At 38.4% G+C, this 20,169-nt stretch overlaps 2 protein-coding genes across 4 annotated transcripts; both read left to right on the top strand.

Annotated features, from left to right (window-relative positions):
• Positions 1–5,259: 5,259 nt before the first annotated feature.
• si:ch73-347e22.8 lies at positions 5,260–6,637 on the top strand. Of its 2 annotated transcripts, none has more exons than XM_034892882.1 (5): positions 5,260–5,440; positions 5,587–5,900; positions 6,122–6,176; positions 6,283–6,394; positions 6,474–6,637. In XM_034892882.1, exons 2-5 carry the CDS (start codon positions 5,604–5,606, stop codon positions 6,493–6,495), a joined length of 486 nt encoding a protein of 161 aa, XP_034748773.1. In that variant the 5' UTR covers positions 5,260–5,440; positions 5,587–5,603; the 3' UTR covers positions 6,496–6,637. The 2 variants fall into 2 exon arrangements, with proteins under 2 accessions (XP_034748773.1, XP_034748771.1); XM_034892880.1 differs by having other exon boundaries at positions 5,261–5,468.
• Positions 6,638–8,897: 2,260 nt separating this feature from the next.
• hcn3 (hyperpolarization activated cyclic nucleotide-gated potassium channel 3) lies at positions 8,898–19,663 on the top strand. Of its 2 annotated transcripts, XM_034892205.1 has the most exons (8): positions 9,121–9,132; positions 9,317–9,874; positions 14,195–14,624; positions 14,756–14,917; positions 15,582–15,800; positions 16,318–16,464; positions 17,543–17,783; positions 18,684–19,663. In XM_034892205.1, the coding sequence occupies exons 2-8, from the start codon at positions 9,411–9,413 to the stop codon at positions 18,986–18,988; spliced, it is 1,968 nt and encodes a 655-aa protein (XP_034748096.1). In that variant the 5' UTR covers positions 9,121–9,132; positions 9,317–9,410; the 3' UTR covers positions 18,989–19,663. The 2 variants fall into 2 exon arrangements, with proteins under 2 accessions (XP_034748095.1, XP_034748096.1); XM_034892204.1 differs by having other exon boundaries at positions 8,898–9,874.
• Positions 19,664–20,169: the final 506 nt, after the last annotated feature.

Below are 20,169 nucleotides of genomic sequence, written 5' to 3'. Positions count from 1 at the left end.
TCCTCCAGTTGGGGCCGCTGGCCCCAGACTTCTGACAGATGTCAGCGTAGCCTTGAAGAGTGTTGCAAAGATACGTGTTCACAGCTTCACCCCTACAGAGGTCAAGCATGCAGTTGCTTTCAAAGATGCTGGGGTCAATGTCAGGTTGACAACCTAGAAGTTCTACAAAATTTTGTATGAGAGCGCGACAAAATATTTCTTCCTCTAATTTCTGAACTAAACTGAGAGAACACTTTTCACACGAACCACGACACTCATCTAAGCAATTGGCATCAGTGCCGGGAACCCTCCAGCTCTCTCCCAGTGCTGCCACGCTGCTGGCCACTGAGCCGCTGGGAGTCGTGAGATCGTCTTCCTTATTGTAGTTGAAGTTGCCGCACAGGCCGCACACACTGCCGACAAAAGTGCCCGGCACTGTGACTGAAAGGTACTCATTCCAGTCATACTGCACGGTTAGGCCAAAGTCCGTCTCCATGACGACATACAGACCTTTCTGGAAAAGCTTCACTTTGCCGTGGTTTAAGTTGATTGGGAGATTCCATTGTTGATAATTCACCTGAAAAAAACAAACCATTTATGCAATTTGTTAGAATATTTAGAGAGAACAAGGTCACAACACATTACACTTGCCACATATTTTATGTTTCATTGCTGTTCTCTTTATTGGTTGTTTGTTTGTTAGACGTACCTTTAGGATTTAAAAAAATGTTAGAGATTTCTGTTAAATTTTTTGCAAAGTTTGGCCAGGCAAGTCTCAACTGAGTGGGCTTGTCGTTGGAGCAGACAGGGCTGTCACCAGACTCTTAACAACACTGACGTCCTCTCAACCACCCGAATAACATTTTGAACAGAAACAAAAAAGGTCTCTAAATTGGTTTCAAATATTTGGATTTTTCACATTTTATTTATTCAGTTATCTTTTTTAAAAAAGTAGTCTAATGTCCAGGACATGACCTCTACTGCATATATAGCCTAAGCATTCCACATTACTAAAGATTTAAGTATTTTCTATCACATTATTCAGCATTTACACAGTGCAAACATGAAAACCCTTTTACTCTGCTGACTGACTCACCCGGACAATACCGAAGTCAAAGCGAACTACATCAATGTTGATCCCGTAAACATTGATGGTGACCGTCTCCAACGATGGGACCTGTACGTTGCCTTCAATCATGTTCTTGGTCTCCACCTCAAAGGCTGGAAGGACCTCATCAACACGGCAGTTCTTGGCAAAGGTGTAGGTGCAGTTGCCCTCAAAGATGTAGTGATAGCTATCAAATGTGGAGTGAAGAGTGCCCATGACCCAGCAGGTGCCTGACTGTGCAGGTAAAGTCATTGGTCCTCCTCTGCAAAATCCTGGAACAAAATTTAAATGTATGTAGTTTTTTTTCCTTCACCGTTGTTTATATTGGATTTATAAGTAAGCTCACCACACTCAGAATTTCAGTATCTAAAAAGATTCTGCAAAATATTAATATGAGCATGCATGTTAAATTGAACATATTAGTATATGAAGTACATGTACATTTCTGTGACATTATGAAAATTTATAACAATAACAAATATACTAATAAGCAGTTTTTGTCTAATTTATGAAAAAAGGTTGATTTCAGTTACTTAAATCTTTCAAATATCCTAATATCCAGACTTGTTATTAATTTATTGTTTCATGGTTCATCTTAATGGATACTTTTATTATTTATAGCTGACAACTTGCATTGATTTACTCTGCAGTCCAAGATGTGTTTCTTTAACTTTTATTGTACTCTAGTTTAACTCAAATACAAACATCACTACACATTACATTTCAGTGATAACATGAAAATATCATCATTTTAAAAGTAATTATTGATTTACTTACCAATCAGCAGAAGAGCTGAAAAGATGACAACAAAAAACCCCATTTTTGTTTGAGAGGCTCTAACAGAACAAAAGGATGAGTACAAAAAAATAAGTGAGGAAAAGTATGCACAGTTTAACTTTTTAAGCTTCTTACTGTTAATACATGTCTTCATAACATGTAAATGTGAATATGTAGCAAACCTCAGTTTTGTCTCTTATCTTTGTTACATACAGTAGCAGTATACACAAATTAAACAACAAGAAAAAAAGGATAGACACATTTGATAAATTCTCAAATCGGTATCTTGAAAAAAAGAAAAGAAAAATGCTCTAAATCCTTTTAGAAAATAGTTTGTTCCATACTTCAGATACCTGAATCATTCTCACCTGAGCTGATCAGCAGGCATTCAGGGATTATGGTGCAGGATTTAAGGATGTTTAAATACTTTCTGACTTCCACTGATGGACCAATCAGCTTCTTCTTTTTGTGACTTTTACCAGAAGAGAGCAAATACTGCATCACGTGAGTCTTTGTCCATGTGACTGGGAGACGGATGTTAATTGAATCAAGTTAACTATATTTTACAAGCTCGCAAAGGAGTTATTTGCAGTGAAAGAAAATAGTGAAAATGGGGAAGACCAAAATAAAAGACGGTAAAAGGGTAAAAAAAATTATAACAGGATGTAAGACCACTGTCATTATACAGACCAATGTAACAATACTCTTAGTCCCTGTGTGACTTTTGTTATCAGAAATTACATGTAGGAGTAAATGGTCTTCTGGCTATGTGCCCATCGATTTGGCTTTATGGTATTACGGTAAATCATTCAACAACTAGGATTTTATTTGTTGACACTGTGGCCGTTTGGTCACCACCTACAAGAATAATGGGTTGTTTAAATAAATAATTCTCAATGCTATCATTCTTACCCAAGGACCAATTAGCCATGCCATGCAGGATAGTGTGTGGTGGTGTGTTGTTTCTTAATTGTACCGCTGCTATGTATTGTGTAAGGTAAAGAGATAAAGATTTTATCTGATTGTTTTATTTGATTTGCAGAAACACAATGTAAAAGGTAAAAGCGTCTTTGTTTGCACTGTATACATACAGTATCAGTAACAGTTGTTATATTGTCACGCACAACATACAGATATGCCCATGTTTGTTTAATAAAGACAACCCTGCCTGACATCCTGTTTTTCAGATCACTTAATGCATTTTTGAATGGTTTGTTTAACTTAACAAGTGCCAACCTTTTCTCAATCCATGAAGGTACACTTAGTCTAATCATGGAAGCCCGGTTCCGCCAGTAAAAGAAAGAAGTAAGTAAACGTAGTCCTGTAATGAAAAAAAGATCCTGTAAGTGAATGAGAAACCTTTTCAAACATTCTGTTATTAATTTTGTGAAACTTAGTCATTATGTTTAAGAGATTTCTTAATTGGTCATGACCGGACTAATGACATTTGGGAGAGAGAGAATGAGAGAGAGACAATGGGAATAAAATAAATGTATTTAAATGCATGATATTACATAACACTGACATATTGAAACTAGAAATACCACCTTGTTGCATGCCTCTGCCAACCTTTTGAGTCGTAGTTTACATCCATGACTGTCCAGACTCATTTAATATGCGGTGAAGACTTTGATGGAATAATTCAAATTAAAGTTTAAAATGCTTCAAGCACATTTTCAACCCGGCAGCACAGAAGATCTAAACAATCCCCACTGTTTTGAGATTAGTGTCACCAATTCAGTATCCAACCAAATGTATCCCCTTCTGTTCCTGAGTTATGGTGTTTTTGCAGAACAATATGTTGTGAAGTTGACCTTTCAGCGTTTGGATATAAATTAATGGGAAAAAATAATGGTAATACAGGAAATATTGGGTAAATACATACAGTTACTGTAAAGTAGAGAATAGGTTACAGGGTTACAATAGCGTTAGTGTTATATTCTGTATTCAATGGCGCAAATAATAAGATGTGAAACATCACTGAAATGTGTGAACCCGCCCCAGATCTTACAAAGTTGTCTGTTTGTTTGTTTTCAGGTTGTAGGTCTACATAATTTTTTTCACCAGGCACACATGCAGCCATTAGCATGTTAACAACTAAACTAAATGAGTAGGACAGAACATGGACACTCTGAGATCTTCAGTGCCATCCTTTCCCTTTGACATAATGTGTGAGTCATTTCAATCCAAAGCGTGAAGCCAGTCATGCCGGTCAGACCTGAGTTGTTGACAAAGCAAAGTATGTGGACAGGGTTAAAGGCACTAGCCCAGATAAACTGCAACAGGTCTAGTTGGCTACAAAAATGTTTCCGCCTTCAAGATACTCACCCACCCCCCCAAAAAAGGATTGGTCTGATAACATTTCTGCTTCACAAAAGTTCTCCAATGTTAGTCTTTTCTTGTTAAACAGCTTAATACGGAGCTAGAATTGTTAATTTATTACCAGCGAGAAAATAAATGATCTTAGGGAAAAAAAACATGTTAGAGAGAAAAAGTTATCACACTGATAGCAACAACATTTTATAAGAGAAAATAAATATTTGAGAGAAAAAGTTTTCATACCAACAGCAAAAAAAATCTCTCTCAAAATACTTCAATCAAAATACTTCAATCAAAATACTTCAATCAAAATACTTTTTGAGTTCTGTCTTGTGTATCGTGTAAGTGTTTCTCTCAAAGTACTTTTTTATACTCAAATATATTTTTTGCTATCAGTGTGAAACAAAATTCTCTAAAAAGGAAAAAAAAGTGGTTCCCTCACAACGTTGTTTTTCTCGCTGCCAAAACCAAAGTCTTTGCTCTCGATTCAATTTTTTTGCTCTAGTCTCAGGATTTTTCTCTCAATGTGAAAATAGTGTCACGAATGGGGCCACATTCCTATTGGCCAGTTGGGTGAGCACCGTCTTGTCTCGGGAGTCCATCTGAATCATTACACCATTGTCACCATCATAAATCGGTAACTAGCAGCCAGCCCACTTCTTAAGAACTAACTTTTAATGATCTAAACACTTTTTAACAGTCAAACTGAAACACTGGCGGTGAGCTCCAGGTCCTGCAGCCGCAGAAAGACTGATAAACACACACACACACACACGCACACACACACACACACACTTGTGGGTTTGGTTTTTGAAGACAATGAGTTTATTCCTATTTGTCAGTTTTTTTTTAAATTAATAAAACTGTTTTTTGTTCTGTATTGTACACTTATTTTGAAATCCCAGGATCACTGATTAGTTACAGGTGTGATCAATTGCTCCAATGAGCCATCAGCTTCTCTCTTGGGAAAGAACATGCAGGTTCTCTCCCCATCACAGTATGTATATCAAACATCTCTTTATTTATTGAGGGAAAACTCCATCTTTCTACCTTTTTATTTACGCCACCAGCTGCATGTTAAGTCGCTGAACTTGTTTGCTGTGTGAAACTCAAAACCAGCCTGAAAGGGGAAAGAGGGAGGAGGCAAAAGTGTAAAAAGCATGAAGCAACACGGGCTGCACATTAAATTACACTTTGTGGCTTGGTGGTGTGTTTGCTGACAAGGGAGACAAAACCCCGCAGTGAACAGAAGAAGCAGTAAGTAAAGACTATATATGAGTGGAAGGTAAGGAAATCAGTCTTGTTATGATGTTTTTACCAAGAGCTTTCACACTTTATGAAAAACATGTCATCCCTGCTTCTGCATGTTCCTTTATTGAGTTGTTTAAACTTTCTCTGCACAGCAACCCAAACAGCACCAATGCGGGTTCAGTGGATGGTGACCATTTTATGCACCTTGTTGTCAATGGGACTGGTGGTGATTATTGTAGGCCAACACCAAGTGACGTTAATGCTGGACAAGGCAAATCAAAAGCTCCCAAAGGAGTCACAGAAACTTGACGATAAACTTTCAGATTTAAGAAAGCTAAAAGCCTCTGTGGAAAAGCTGCTGTCCGCTGAGAACAAAGCGGTGAAGAATCTGGAGGAATCAATACCTAAACTCATTCCCGAGATAGAAAAAAAGAGAATAGAAAATGACGCCTGTCAAGGAGAAAAGGTACAAAGTTCATTTTTGTTTCTGCTGCCCCATCAGCCTTTCTGCTCCTCATGTGATATTGAATAATGGATTTGACACAGGGGCCTTATTTCTTACAAATCATGGAGCCTACTTCAATTTTTTTGATGCTTTTTAAGTAAACTTTGCCGAGAATACTTAAATACTTATGGAGTATTATTCATATTGTTGTATTGATACTTTTATGGTCCCCACTATTGTAGAAAACAAAAGGGGATGAACTGGCTGCCGTGGAGAAGGAACACACAGAGACTCTCGGTATAATGCACAACTTGCTCAGATAATTTGTACTTAGCTGCTGGTGCCATCATGTGGTGGAATACAAGAATTACTGTTTTAATTGTTTTCTTCTTTTTTCACTAAGCAAATTTAAAACAAGAGTCTGACGCCTGGAACCAAGAGATAAATGATCTGAAACCACAAGTGACGGGTTACAGAGAAATCTGTAATCATGTGAAGAAGGGCACACTAGCTGAGTAAGTCACAAGTATCAAACGTTTGTCGAAATGGAGCATAAAAAATGGAAGAATAATCATATGGTTTTTTCTTTTTTAGGAAATTATGTAGCACCAGCTAACTCCTCACCTGAAGATAAAGGAGTAACGTCTCAGCTCTCCACAATGCCACTAGTAACATTTGTTCCAAGTGTCTAAGATTGGTGTGGATTTTTTACACATGTCATTCCTGTTACTGATGTATGAAATTAACATTTTTTGAGCCAAAAATGTACAGTGAAAATTGTAATAAAGTCAGAATATTTTTATTGAAATGTTTTGTGAGGTATTATTTGTATTTATCATAAGGTTCCCTATAATCTAACGCCTAGATGAACAGCTATTCTTCCTGGGGTCCAAAACAACATTTAATCACAGTACACAGAATACACAAATAGGTTTACAAGAATTACTGTTTAGGTTAATGAATAAATATACATATTGTCATTTGCTAAATGACTATGTACATCACTCTAAATTTAAACTCAGCACAAAAAGAAACTTCACTTTTTCAGGAAACGTTTTTTTTAAAGATTTTTGTGAAAATACAAATAACTTTACAGATCTTCACTGTCAAAGGTTTAAACAATGTTTTCCATAGTTGTTCAATGAACCATAAACAATTAATGACCATGCACCTTTGAAACGGTCAATAAAACTAACAGCTTACAAGCCGTAGGCAATAAGAACATTGGGAAATTAAAGGGACCTCTCTACTGACTCTGAAAAACTACAAGGAAAGATGCCCAGCCATGCTAATCTACGTGAACGTGGCTTAGGCATGGTGCAAGAAGGCATGAGGACTGCAGACATGGCCAGGGAAACAAATAGCAATGTCCGTACTGTGAGACACCACTACAGGGAGACAGGAAGGACAGGCTAAGCTAAGTGGCTGCTGTTGTAGCTTCACATTTCCAGCAAGAAATTAGATTAGCATCATTCTTCTCATCTAACTCTCAGCAAGAAAGTGAATAAGTGTACTTTTCCAAATATATTTGTTAACATTAGGCACATGTAATTGAGTATTTTTAGATCTGTGTTTGAACCCGTTTCATGTGGACGTAGTCTTCAGTACAATCAATCTGATAGGAAACATAGCATGTGCTATAAACTCTCATAATAATCCACATATTGGAATTTACAATACATCTTGATTTCACTCATCCTCAGTGTTTTAATGTTTCCACTATATATGTTCTAAAGAGCCCTATACCTAACCTAAACATGTTTAGTCCATTTTTTAAATTGATGAACTTTGCCCATGATATCCTAAAACCTCCAGGAGTGACCCAGTAATTGGGATTGTGACTCCTCAAATGTGCCCGTTGCAGTGTCTAAGCCACAGGTGTAGTGAACATGACACCTGCCACTTCAGAGAGCATGGACCAACGATGGGGAAATGCGATCTACAGAGGGTCCAAACAGCCTAAAGGGGACGGACTTCACAGACAGGAAGATACCAGGAGAGAGACCATGTTGTGGGCATCATGTTCAAGCTTGTATGTAGGATTGAATATCTGAATACACAGGTGTAATTAAACATGACTTTAACGTGCTGGTAGGCAAATCGTGTCACCTTTGGACAGAGCCAGCTGTTTCTGCATATTCCACTCTTTATGCTAAGCTAAGCCAATCATGTGTAGCTTCATATTTAGTGGACAGACATGAGAGTAGTATCTTGTCATTTAAACCTCAGAAAAGCAAATATTGAACTCTTCCTTTAAGAAATTTAGTCATGGTTTTGTATATGGGATCTATAATAGCCTATAAACAAAGGGTTTTAAATGCCTCTTGTAAATGGTTTGTGCAGCTATTAATAAGTTACAACTGAAACCTCTGATAGGCCTACTATCCTGCCTTAAAATGTGACAATTGAAAGTAGGCTAGTCAATATTTGTGTACACTAATTGCATTTATTTCCCCTTTAAAACCACGAGTCTCTTAAATTCAAAAACAAGGAATAAAGTAAGGCAGTTTGTATGCTATGTTAGTGTATTCTGTCAAAAAGTGAGGTGTCTGTTTAATGTAGAAAAATGTTTCCTGATGACCAGTCTTACTTAAAAAAAGAATAAGGTTAGCGCTGTCAGTGGGATGGAGAAATTGGGGTTTCCCCTCTGGAACCTGGTGGACAGGTGTTGTGCCGAGTTTTGCATCCCTGCCGAATAATGCATGTAGACCCACCTTGCGTGTAGCAAGGTGCTATAGCACTACTACGGATTAAAACATTGATGAATCTAAACGTTCAAAAATGACAGACTTTAAATAATTTATCATCATTGATAAACCTGACAAAGGGACAGGGTTAACCAGTAGGCCTACTTTGCCGTTTGGGATCGTTGGTCTACCTGTAGCCTAATTCATTGTAGGATATTGCAGCTGACCTGGAGGCTTCCCGTCCTGACTACACAACAAGACCTGTCGTCCCCATAGACAGCTAAAGAAAGCTCGTCCCCGAGGAGGGAGGGCCCTTCCCCCTCAGGGAGGAGGAGGTGAGTGGACGCAGTTATCCCAACAAGCCGATTATTGAAGGCTACTGAGCCCTCTCTGTCAATTTGCGTTCGTCCTCTCACGGTCAAACACACGCGGACACAATACATCTGGTGCTGAAGTTTGTCTTTGTGCTGGGCGGAGACCTCGTTCATCACAGTTAAGTACTAGTCAACTACTTTTTTTAATGGACGCTACTACTTTTTATAGATTCATATTGATAGAACTCGTGTGTGGAAAGCTATTTTGTATATAAAAATATTTTGAGATTTGCAATGTGTATTTGGTAGCCTACGCTAGAGAGTTTAAAGTGACTTCCTGGAAGCTGTGTGGTTATTATTTTTACATCCTGCTTTAAAGAAGTTCACACTTTCATCAAGAATTCATCAAATGAAAATGGTAGCAGTGAACTTTAAGAACTATTAGAAAGTGAACTTTACAGGCAACAAGCCAAATCACAGGGACGGCAGTGCCATTTTGCTTTGAACAGTTTGAAACGCATGGTATAAAAATGAACAGCCTGTCCAGGAGTACAGATGACCACAGAGACATCGGCCAGAGCCCAGCCCACAAACCTGAGACATCCAGGTTCCGTAGCTGGAGTAGCTGTCGCTTCTCGAGATGGAGAAGTGGTTCCCAGAGAACCAGTCCCCCTGGTACCCCCTCCCCAAAGGTAGAGAAGAAGGTGGATGTGAGCAAGACGCTCTTCTCCTTGGTTCAGACTCACAATGATGACTACACAGCGGATCCACATGACCTTCTGGACACCAACAAGGAGGGTGAAGAATGCAGCGATGAGACCGGGTCCTCACAGGACCAGTCCACCTACTTCCAGAAGCAGTTCGGGTCCATGCTGCAGCCCGGGGTCAACAAGTTCTCCTTGCGCATGTTTGGCAGCCATAAGGGTGTTGCGGCGGAGCAGGCCCGGGTCAAGAGCTTTGGGGTGTGGATCATCCACCCGTACAGTGACTTCAGGTAATGATTACTTTATTTTCAGAATACCCTAACTTCAGTTTTCTCTTTTTTTCCTGTTATTTTTGTGGGATAATGTGCCTGAATATCTGCAGGAAATTGATAGAAAATGCACAAATAGTAAAAACACAAGTCTGTAACTGTTTGCCAACATAAGATTCACCAATTTGTCATTAATCTTTCATAAACTTCCCTTGAACGGATCCAGTTTACATCCAACCAAACAGCCCGAGACGGTGCTCAGATCCAATTTTGGACAGAGGACAGACAGCGGCCATCTGATGTCGTGGTCTCTTGCACTTGATAAGGTGCTGAAGGGATTTGATTAGTGGTACAGTTTATAGGGCAATATCATCTGGATTAAAGATACCACTGGTAATTCCCTTTCTCCCTGTTTATGAGGAGGGAGAACTACATTTATTGATCCTGCTACGTGCTGCTGATCCAATGTTTTCCATTTCAAAACCATCCAATAATAATAGCAGTGATTCCACAATCAAACCGTCTGTGTGGTCACTATAACAGCCGTCATCAAATTTAAACACTTTTTTAACATCCGGCCTATGCCAGACAGAGAGGATAAACCGTGCAGAGGGATTATTGCCCATAAGAATCCCTATAATTCCAATCTTGCTCCATTATGCAATAATACACAGACAGCTGAGGGGGGGATTACCGAAGGCCTGCTCTCCTTAAACCTTATGGTCCGACTTCCCCTTTAAAATGATTGAGTTGCAGTAGCCCATTTTTTGGTGCTTTCCTTCTTTATTGTTCAGGATCCGATATCTGGTCTCATGTAGCGTGTGTGTGTGTGTGTGTGTGTGTGTATGTGAGTATGTCTGTGTGTATATATTTCAGAGGAGGCTGGTCCATAGAGAAAGAGAAAGTTGCTCCTCTTCTATTTTTGAGAGGAAAAAGGGATATCAAAATACATTTTAAAAAACAGAAATTGGTTGATATAAACATTATAAAATTTCTGTTTAATTTGTAAAATACATTTTCTTTCTTATTTGACAAACCATTATTGAGGTTCTGATTAAAATGTCTCAACAGCGACACCTGCAGGTGAGAGGGGAAAGGGAAGTCTTAGGGCCAGAGGAGGCAGGGGAGGAAGAAGTCTGCTGTCTTCCTCTAGATGGTTATAGTGTGGGATCTCCTTTATCAATTGATTGTACTTCATTATTTTCAAGTTCATCTGTTATTAGCCAAAACATGTACTTTGATGTGCCATGGCAGGACTCTTCCCTAATCAATCAACGACCAGGATACAAGATTGATAAGATTGATATTGCGTTGGTTCAATGATAATTTCTGAGTGTGAGTAACGTTAAAATTAACTTTTGTTTTTGTTTTTACAGTCCGGCAGTTAAGTGATTGAGATTCAAACAGTAGAATATTAGAAAATAAATTATAACGTGCAAATAAAAACTAGCCTACTTTTAAACACATCACTAAAAATACGTTTATTTTTAGTCATTTTCAACATAGGCCAAATTAAACAATTTCAGATTTCCGTTTCCCTTTTTTTATTCAGCGAGCAGTAGAATAAAACCATGCTAACCATAGCCAAGGGCTCATGGCTGTAGCTAATTTAAGTTCAGGTTTATGTGCTGTAGCTAGGTAGAGCCTCAAATTGCAGTATGTCATCTCCTTACAGGCCCACAAGTTTGCAAAGAAAACAGGACTGTAATTCTCATAGAATTGCCACTATATACCAGCATGGGGATCACAATCATGATTGGAAAGATAGAAATGAATGACTCGCACACATACAGGTTACTGTATGAAGCGCCTACATATGCCTGTGCTTGTCTGATGGGAGGGGCTATTTTCAAACTCTGTCATTTGTTTGGCCTTTTATAGAAAACTGCATACCCCAGCTTTGATGGCAACTCATCCAATAGTTGTTAAGGCATTTCGCTCAAAACCATAAATAGTGACCTTAAAAATAAGAGAACAAAGTCATACAGATTCATCCTCTAAGGAACATGAATGTCTGGCTTAATTTGCATGGCAATCCATATTATAACAGTTGAGGTTTAATTCATATTAACAGCAAATATGTTGCCTATTTATAATGTGTGTTGCTTTGAGACTATGCAAACTACACTTACTTTAAAAGCAGATTCAGTCCTGGATTTAGATTCAACATAAAATGCTATAAAACCACACTCTTGTTCCTCTCCGCTGTTATTAATAGTTAAAAGGTTTTCATAGAGCAGAATTAACTCTGCTTCTCACTCACACTTAAGCACAAGCAGCAATTAACTTAACCATTAACTTGGTTATTAATAAATAAATCTCTTTGGGGGAGTTATTAGCAGGGAGCAACCGCTGATCTGTTGAAACATGAGAGGAGATAAGTAGTAATGTAAACCGGGGTGTAGACACAGATGACATGGACGCAAGAGATTGATGGGAAGGATAAACGTGAATGAGAATGATGAAACTAATCTATCGGTTCCTGTATCTCTCCTCGGACTGGTTGAAAAAGAAGGTCATTTTCTCACAGGGTTCATATTGCGATCTCTGACAAGTGAAGGTAATCAAAAATAGTCTGGTTCAAATTCTGTTACTGTGAGAGACACAGAAAATGATTGACACTTCATGGAAACAATCTGTAAGGAAACCCAAACCGTGTACTTGTTGTGTATACCGAGACACTGGAGACATGAATGACATGACACAGACAGTGATGAGTCTAGCAGAGACATCTGGGCATCAACACCCTAAAAACAGCATGCTGCTTACAGCCATTTCCAGTGCTAGTGACATTTGTTTTTTCTTCATTGTCTTCATAGTGAGCCTTATATTTAGCCAAACACCGTACATTTTTGATGAGAGAAGGTACCTCCTGTGACAAGAGAGGAGCTTGTTATGAGTGAGAGAAAGGGTCACTCAGAAATGGTTAATTCCCTGGATGGGACACTGTCCTCCTTATTGGATGACTTCACTTTAACCTCGGTAGCTGTTTTTAAATCCTCTCTTAAAGGAATAGTTTGACATTCTGTGGTTATTTGCGTTCCTCTATATAGTATTATAGATGAGAAAATCAGCACCTGTAGGCCTACTATATCTGTCAAGTAAGTATTGAGCGGGAACAAGGAAGCAAATAGCTTTGGTTAACTGAAAAGAGAGAGAAACGGCTAACCTGGCAGGTCCAAAGGTAAAAGAAATTGCTTTACAGAACCTCCAAAGCTCACAAATACTGTATCTTGTTTGTTCAATTCATAAACAAACAGAAACGTTGTGGTTAAGCAAGGAGTTACAGCTACTAGTTAGTCAACTAGTAAGCTAAGCTAAACATCGCTTTGCACCAGCTGATGACATGAGCATGGTATCAGTCTACTCAGTTCAGTTCAGTTTATTCTTTGTCCCAGAATTGTATGGAGCAGAAAGACATGACAAAAGAATGTACAACACAAACCACACAGCAAGTTACACAACAAAAACAGCAATAAAAACAGCAGCTTCGTCCTGAGTTTAAGAGTGAATAGTTGCAGAGTTGTGTCAGAGTCATAATGAAAGTAAAAAGAAGAACTACAAAAACTCAAACAATAGACAATAATAATGAAGATAAATAAGTACAGGGGTCAGTGACATAAGCAAGGGCTAGCAACTCCTTTTAGCTGAGTTGAGTGCCTGCATGGAACAAGGAATTAAAACAATCTAACTCTTTTTTGAGACTGAAATTCTGCAACTCTGACTTTCTCCTTGAATTGTTTATCATCCAGGGCAAGATTGTTGAGAACAATGCTCTGTTTTTCAGGAACTCACACCTGGAATGTAACTGACCTTTCTGTATGTCACTGGTGTGTCTCTATCTAGTGAATACTGTATGATATATAAACATACTGGAGCAGCTGAAGCAAAACAAAAGCTGTCTGGGTGACACCAATATACTCAATAACAAATAATTTGTTCATTATGTAAACAGATTTTCACCAGAAGCCTAATGCTTCCTGCAAGGATAACCTGCATTAAACCTCTGCAATGGTTTTAATGCCTCTAATTCTATGCAGCAGTTAATTTCTGTTAGCCTGCAAAAGACAGATTTGGATAAAAATATAATATTCTTTAAATACAAAGGACAATTTAATCTTAGTGTATGATTAGGTTGAACCAAAATCTTTAGAGTCTTCAGAGTTTGTTTACTCTGGCAAATAATGGATCAGTGAGCACATTATACCTCCTCTTTGGACACTGGGTGCATATGGATCTTTGTATAGCAGTGGTGGAAAAACAATAACAGCTTTTAGTTGTACAAAAACTTTTCACAGCTTTACATTTGCAAAACCTCAACCTTCTAACACTCCTGTCCAGGTTTTCCTGGGACATTGTCATGCTCTTATTGATGATGAGCAATCTCGTCATTTTGCCCTGGGGAATCACCTTCTTTGAAGACCAGAATACCCTGCCTTGGATCACCTTCAACGTCCTGTCCGACACTCTCTTCCTCATGGACCTGGTTTTCAATTTCCGTACGGGCATCCCGGGAGAGGACAGCCACATCACCCTGGACCCCAAAGAGATCCGCATGCAGTACCTCCGGACCTGGTTCCTGGTGGACTTCATCTCTTCCATTCCTGTTGACTACATCTTTCTAATTGTTGATCTGGAGTCCCTGCAGGACTCGTCTGACGTGTACCGCACCGCCCGCGCCCTCCGAATCGTGCGCTTCACCAAGATCCTCAGTCTGCTGCGTCTTCTCCGACTGTCTCGCCTCATCCGCTACATTCACCAGTGGGAGGAGGTAAAGGAAGGATGACAGATAAAGCTCATAATGATATTTAGAACAGTGCACATCAGGCACAACAGAAATTCAACATTTGTCCACTTTAATGTTTTATGTTTTTTTTCTGCATATAACTTTGTCTCTCTCAGATTTTCCACATGACTTATGATCTGGCCAGCGCTGCGGTGCGCATAGTCAACTTGATTGGTATGATGCTGCTGTTGTGCCACTGGGATGGCTGCCTGACCTTCATGGTGCCTATGCTGCAAGACTTCCCCCCAGACTGCTGGGTATCCAAAAATAACATGGTGGTGAGTACATTCCTTAATACATACATGCATGTCTCATGATATATTTAAACCTGGAAAACCTGAAACAATAAATTTCCTAATTATGAGGGAATAGGTTAGGTTTCATTTAAACCCAGTTAATACTCATTCATTATTCCTCATTTGGTGATCAGAGCCAAATCTGGATGGCTTGTTGAATCCCATGTTTTCTGATCTAGGCAGCCCACAGAAAACTGACTTGGTTTTCTTGAGTAACAGTTTGTGGGAAGGGCACTCCAGATACTCAAATGTATGTTCACAAACACTGACTGAAAGTGAGTTTTTCATGATATGTCTCCTTTGAAGAAATTGTTTGATATTCTGGGAAATATGCCTCTCAGCTTTATTGCCGAGACTCAAATGAGAAGAATGATATTACTCTTATGTGTAGTGGTATCAATGCTCTCATCGAACGCGTGAAAAGAAATTGAATAAGCATATTTCATAACAAGGTAAACTGTTTCTTTAATTGCAAATGCACCAGTTAAAAAGTGAATGTATTTTCCTCATGGTTAATACCCAATTACATTAATTCCAGGAAACCTTTAGGGTAAATGCATACCGGCATCTTGTAACCAATTTTATTATAGTCATACATTTTTTTCATTTTAGTACTCTTCCTTTATGTTATTTTATTTTTTTACAGAATTCAACATGGCACCTTCAGTACTCCTATGCCCTGTTTATGGCCATGAGTCACATGCTGTGTATAGGATACGGAGCCCACCCTCCAGAAGGCATGACTGACGTCTGGCTCACCATGATCAGTATGGTCGTGGGGGCCACCTGCTACGCCATGTTCCTTGGTCACGCAACTACCCTTGTCCAGTCCTTGGATGCATCACATCGGCAGTATCAGGAGAAGGTAATTACATTGACCAGAAAAGATTAACAAACTAAGACCGATTTAGTTGTTTTGTGCACAGTATGTCCCAGGAACTTTACGTGGACAAATTCTAGCTGTGAGGTGTAATATCACCGTCACGTTTAATATCATAGGCTTGGTTACTTGCTCGTACTTTATTTGGGGAAACTTTGCCAAATGCCTGGATAAATGTGTGTTATCTAATGGATTTTGTGGCCTTACTGTGATCCTTTCCAGGGGATTTTCACAAGATAAAACAGCACAGGTTATTATAGACAAATGGTGGAACCTTTGTTTGGATCACTCTTTGCTAATGCCCATTACAAATGAGTTTGTAATCCACTTATAACTAGAAAAAACCTTGCAAAACAAATAGAAAAAATGCGCAATCATTGTGATTATGAATAATTCAGCAAACACATGGTAGAAAATGTGACATCTGACATCAGCTCTTTGGAAATTCAATTGTATCCTCACGAAGGTCAAATCTCCATGTGCTTTGTACAAATGTTTCCAGTATAAGCAAGTGGAGCAGTACATGTCATTCCATAAACTGCCGGCAGATGTAAGACAGAGGATCCATGATTATTACGAGCAGCGATTCCAAGGAAAGATGTTCGATGAGGACAGCATCCTGGGAGAGCTCAGCGATCCGCTGAAGGAGGTGTTTGATTCATTACTCCTTTCATTTGATTTACTGTTTCTCTTCTTGTCTGTCTTTTAATGACACATGCACACATAGATGTAACTTAAGCCTGAAAGATAAGTTTAAAATCAATATGTTGATTATTTTCCGATTGTTTTGTATCGGATCTTTAGCCTCTGAAATGTCAGAAATTTGTGAAAGAATGAGCATCCCAATTCCCCAGAGTCCAAACCCCAAAGTTAGTCAGTTTACAGTGATATAAAAGAAGCAAATCCTCACACTGAAGAAGCTGGATTGTTTACCCAATTTTAAAACTTTTGTTTCAAAATGGCTACCATGATTAATCGCTAATCTATCAATTAAATAATGAATCAACTAATTGTTTCAGCTCTAAAACAACAATGCAGCTGATGATTATTTTCATTATCAATTAATGAGTGAACTATTTTCTTCAGAAATTTGACCAAAGGCCAGACAGTTGGTAAATTAATTGATAATTAATAATAGTTTAGATCATTAAAAAAATGATCTACAGCTATTTAGATAATTGAGTAGTTGTTTTAATCATTTTTCTAACAAAAATGCTGCAAATATTTAGGTTTAAGCTTTACAAATGTGAGGACTTGCTGCTTCTCTTTGTCATATGTGACAGTAACCTGAATCTGTTGGTCATACAACAAGTTTAAAGACCAAACAATTACTCAAAAATATATTCGAATCATGAAAATAATTTATGAACTTGCAGCCCTAGCCTTGTTTTCGCCCAACAAAACCCACATATTTGGTTTAGTCCTATCACATAAGAGTAGCAGCGTCTGAGCAGTTGGAACTAGATCATGTTTGACATTTTTACAATTTCTTTCAAAGTAGTTCATTCAATAGATTGACTAAACAGCAGCTTCTACTTCAGCTCTACAAAACCCGTCACACATCTATAAAACAAGTTTGTCTATAATAATCATTTTGTTAATTTCTAATAAAATTTGCTCAGAATCATTCCATTAAACAACAGAATGTATTAAAGCGGTAACACAGGAAGGAGGAAATGTCTCTGTATCACATATCGTAATGTCCTCTCTGTCTCCCCACCATGCAGGAGATTGTCAGCTACAACTGTCGTGGGCTTGTAGCTAACATGCCACTGTTTGCCAACACCGACCCTCATTTTGTGACAGTGATCCTGACCAAGCTGCGTTTCGAAGTCTTCCAACCTGCAGACTTGATTATACGAGAAGGAACGCTGGGTCGGAAAATGTATTTCATCCAGCACGGCACCGTCACTGTCATCCCACGTGGCAGTAAGGAGATTACGCTCAGCGATGGAGCATATTTTGGAGGTAAATCACTTGTAAATCATTTAACCTTCAACTATTCCCCATCAAATCTGGTTGTTTCCTTTTTGTCGCGGCTTTCTGTCGATGTTTAGGCTGCATCTTGTGATTAGTTTCATTATCAATGGGATATTTTCATTATCTTACAATATTGGTTTGGTCTAGAAACGCAGAAAAAGTTGCTTGTTTCGTTCAACCAACAGTCACAAAGCCGAAGACATTGAGTTTACTTTCTTAGAAGACTGAATGGACTGAATGGTTTTGACATTTGCTTTTTAATAATATATAGATGAGAAGATTGTTACCACTCGCATATTGTACTTTGGACTAACACCCAGCCAGGATACGGTATACTTTCCACCGCTGTTCAAATGTATTGCTATTTACATGTAGCAAGCCTAAACATTAATTCCCAACATGTTTGTATCTGTCAGCTAAACGGACGGGAAATAACACTCAAGGCCTATTTTTTGTGCCAAAATGTTTTGAGATGTTGGTGGATTTAAAGAAATACACTACTAAATGTCTGGTTAAAATGCGTGGTCACTCTCGTTACTGGGATTGTCAGGGAAGAGGATTAGGGCCACTGGTGAAAGATTTATGTGAGTTCTGACTTTTTCACAGAATTCAGATTTTAATTCAGCTTTTTTCTCAGAATTCAGACTTTTTTTAATTCTGAGAAAAAAGTCAGAACTCACATTTTTCACAAGTGGCCTTAATCCTCTTCCGTAGATTGTAATGGGTAGGCCTATAATATTTCTGAAATTTCATTAGCAATGCGTTACAGCAAAAAGGAATACACTACTGTAATTGCGTTACTTTCGTAACTTGTTACTACCAAACACTGTTTCCAACACATCAAACTATTGCTTTAAGGTTAAACTGACTTCCTCTTCTTTGGTTCAGAGATCTGCCTACTAACCCAAGGACGACGCACAGCCAGCGTGAGGGCTGACACCTACTGTCGCCTTTACTCTCTAAGTGTGGACAGTTTCAACGCGGTCCTGGAGGAGCATCCTCTGATGAGGAGAGCATTTGAGTGTGTGGCCGTGGACCGACTAGACCGGGTGTCTCGCAGAGCCAGTTATAATCCTCCCCAAGATGAGAGACTTCCTCAGCAGATACAGAGAGAGACTCCTGTCGGAAATGCGGAGGACATTTGTCTTACTTTGACTGAACTTGACCACATAAAAAAGAAACCTTCAATGTAAATTTGACGGATTACTGCTTACTCTAATGCTCAGTGATGAACAATTTGATGAATATCCTCTGTTGTATTTGTTATCACATTAATGCTGCGCTTGCTTGAACATGTTGCATCTTTGTTTTTGTTTTTTAACTTGTACACTTTGCATTTAAAAGTTACAAATCAGTGACGAAATAATCACTATTTTATTGTTTCTTCATTAACTTAGAACTTTTTTTTTTTTTTACACAAAGGCCAACTATAGCTTTGCCACATGTAAATACTGCTTTAAGAATGTGTTTTTAGTTTCCTGTATGCTTTTATTCTCCATTACATCATTCATTTGAGCACGGGAGCACCAGCTGGATGTAACGCTGACTCTAATGATCCCTCAGGTCCGTAGGTTGCATCAAGTCACAGTTTAATACCGATGTTCATTGACGGTAAGCTGCTGTGATGTAACTCTAACTGTCCAGGGACAGATTGCACACAGTTATACATCATTGTTTAAATTGCCCCATTTAATGGTAGTCATCTAGAGGGAAGCTGCCTTTGCATTGCTACTATTAAATATCCAGTATTATACACTGTAATTTGTTTCCGCACATGGACCCAATTTATTCACTTCCCTTAACACCTTAATCGGTTATTTAATTCTCTGCTGGCATATGTTCATGAATTCAATAGGTTCAATTGCAGATGACAATGATGAAGTCTGACATTTATTTAATATTAATCCAAAAAACAAAACAAAATCTCTATATATATATATATATATATGTATATTGCAAACAAAACAAAACATATCTTATGTGCTACTATTGCTGGATTGATTTATACAATGTATTTGTGTTGGTAAATTGAATGCAAAAGGGACATTTTTTTGGGGAATTTTACATGATTTTTTTCAATTTTAACCACAACGTTTAGCATATCCTTTTTATTATTTAAACTTTCTAATGAATGATCCTCATACTGACGATGTTGTCTAAACATTCTACCCTTTAAAAATGTATGTGTATATATGTATAAAAATGTATACTGTATGCACATTACACACAGGCCTGAATTACACACACATGCTCAGTACCTATACATGCACCAATGGAAAGATGTCAGGGTGAGGGTGAGGGTGAGTTAGGGTATTGGTGTGTATATATATTAAAAGGTTTTGCCAAAGCAGTTTGTTTTAAAGATGTTATTTAT

Source organism: Etheostoma cragini, chromosome 14 (assembly GCF_013103735.1).
Source record: "Etheostoma cragini isolate CJK2018 chromosome 14, CSU_Ecrag_1.0, whole genome shotgun sequence".
Lineage (NCBI taxonomy): Eukaryota > Metazoa > Chordata > Actinopteri > Perciformes > Percidae > Etheostoma > Etheostoma cragini.
This window is presented reverse-complemented; position numbering and strand designations above follow the sequence as displayed.

Bases quoted from the DNA above. Each gene is read 5' to 3' on its own strand.
- hcn3 (XM_034892204.1), top strand. From the start codon at position 9,411: ATGAACAGCCTGTCCAGGAGTACAGATGACCACAGAGACATCGGCCAG. The intron at 14,625-14,755 runs GTAAAGGAAGGA...TGTCTCTCTCAG, and splicing joins ACATTCACCAGTGGGAGGAG to ATTTTCCACATGACTTATGA. The intron at 15,801-16,317 runs GTAATTACATTG...AAATGTTTCCAG, and splicing joins ATCGGCAGTATCAGGAGAAG to TATAAGCAAGTGGAGCAGTA.
- si:ch73-347e22.8 (XM_034892882.1), top strand. From the start codon at position 5,604: ATGCGGGTTCAGTGGATGGTGACCATTTTATGCACCTTGTTGTCAATG. The intron at 6,177-6,282 runs GTATAATGCACA...TTTTTCACTAAG, and splicing joins GGAACACACAGAGACTCTCG to CAAATTTAAAACAAGAGTCT. The intron at 6,395-6,473 runs GTAAGTCACAAG...TTTCTTTTTTAG, and splicing joins AAGAAGGGCACACTAGCTGA to GAAATTATGTAGCACCAGCT.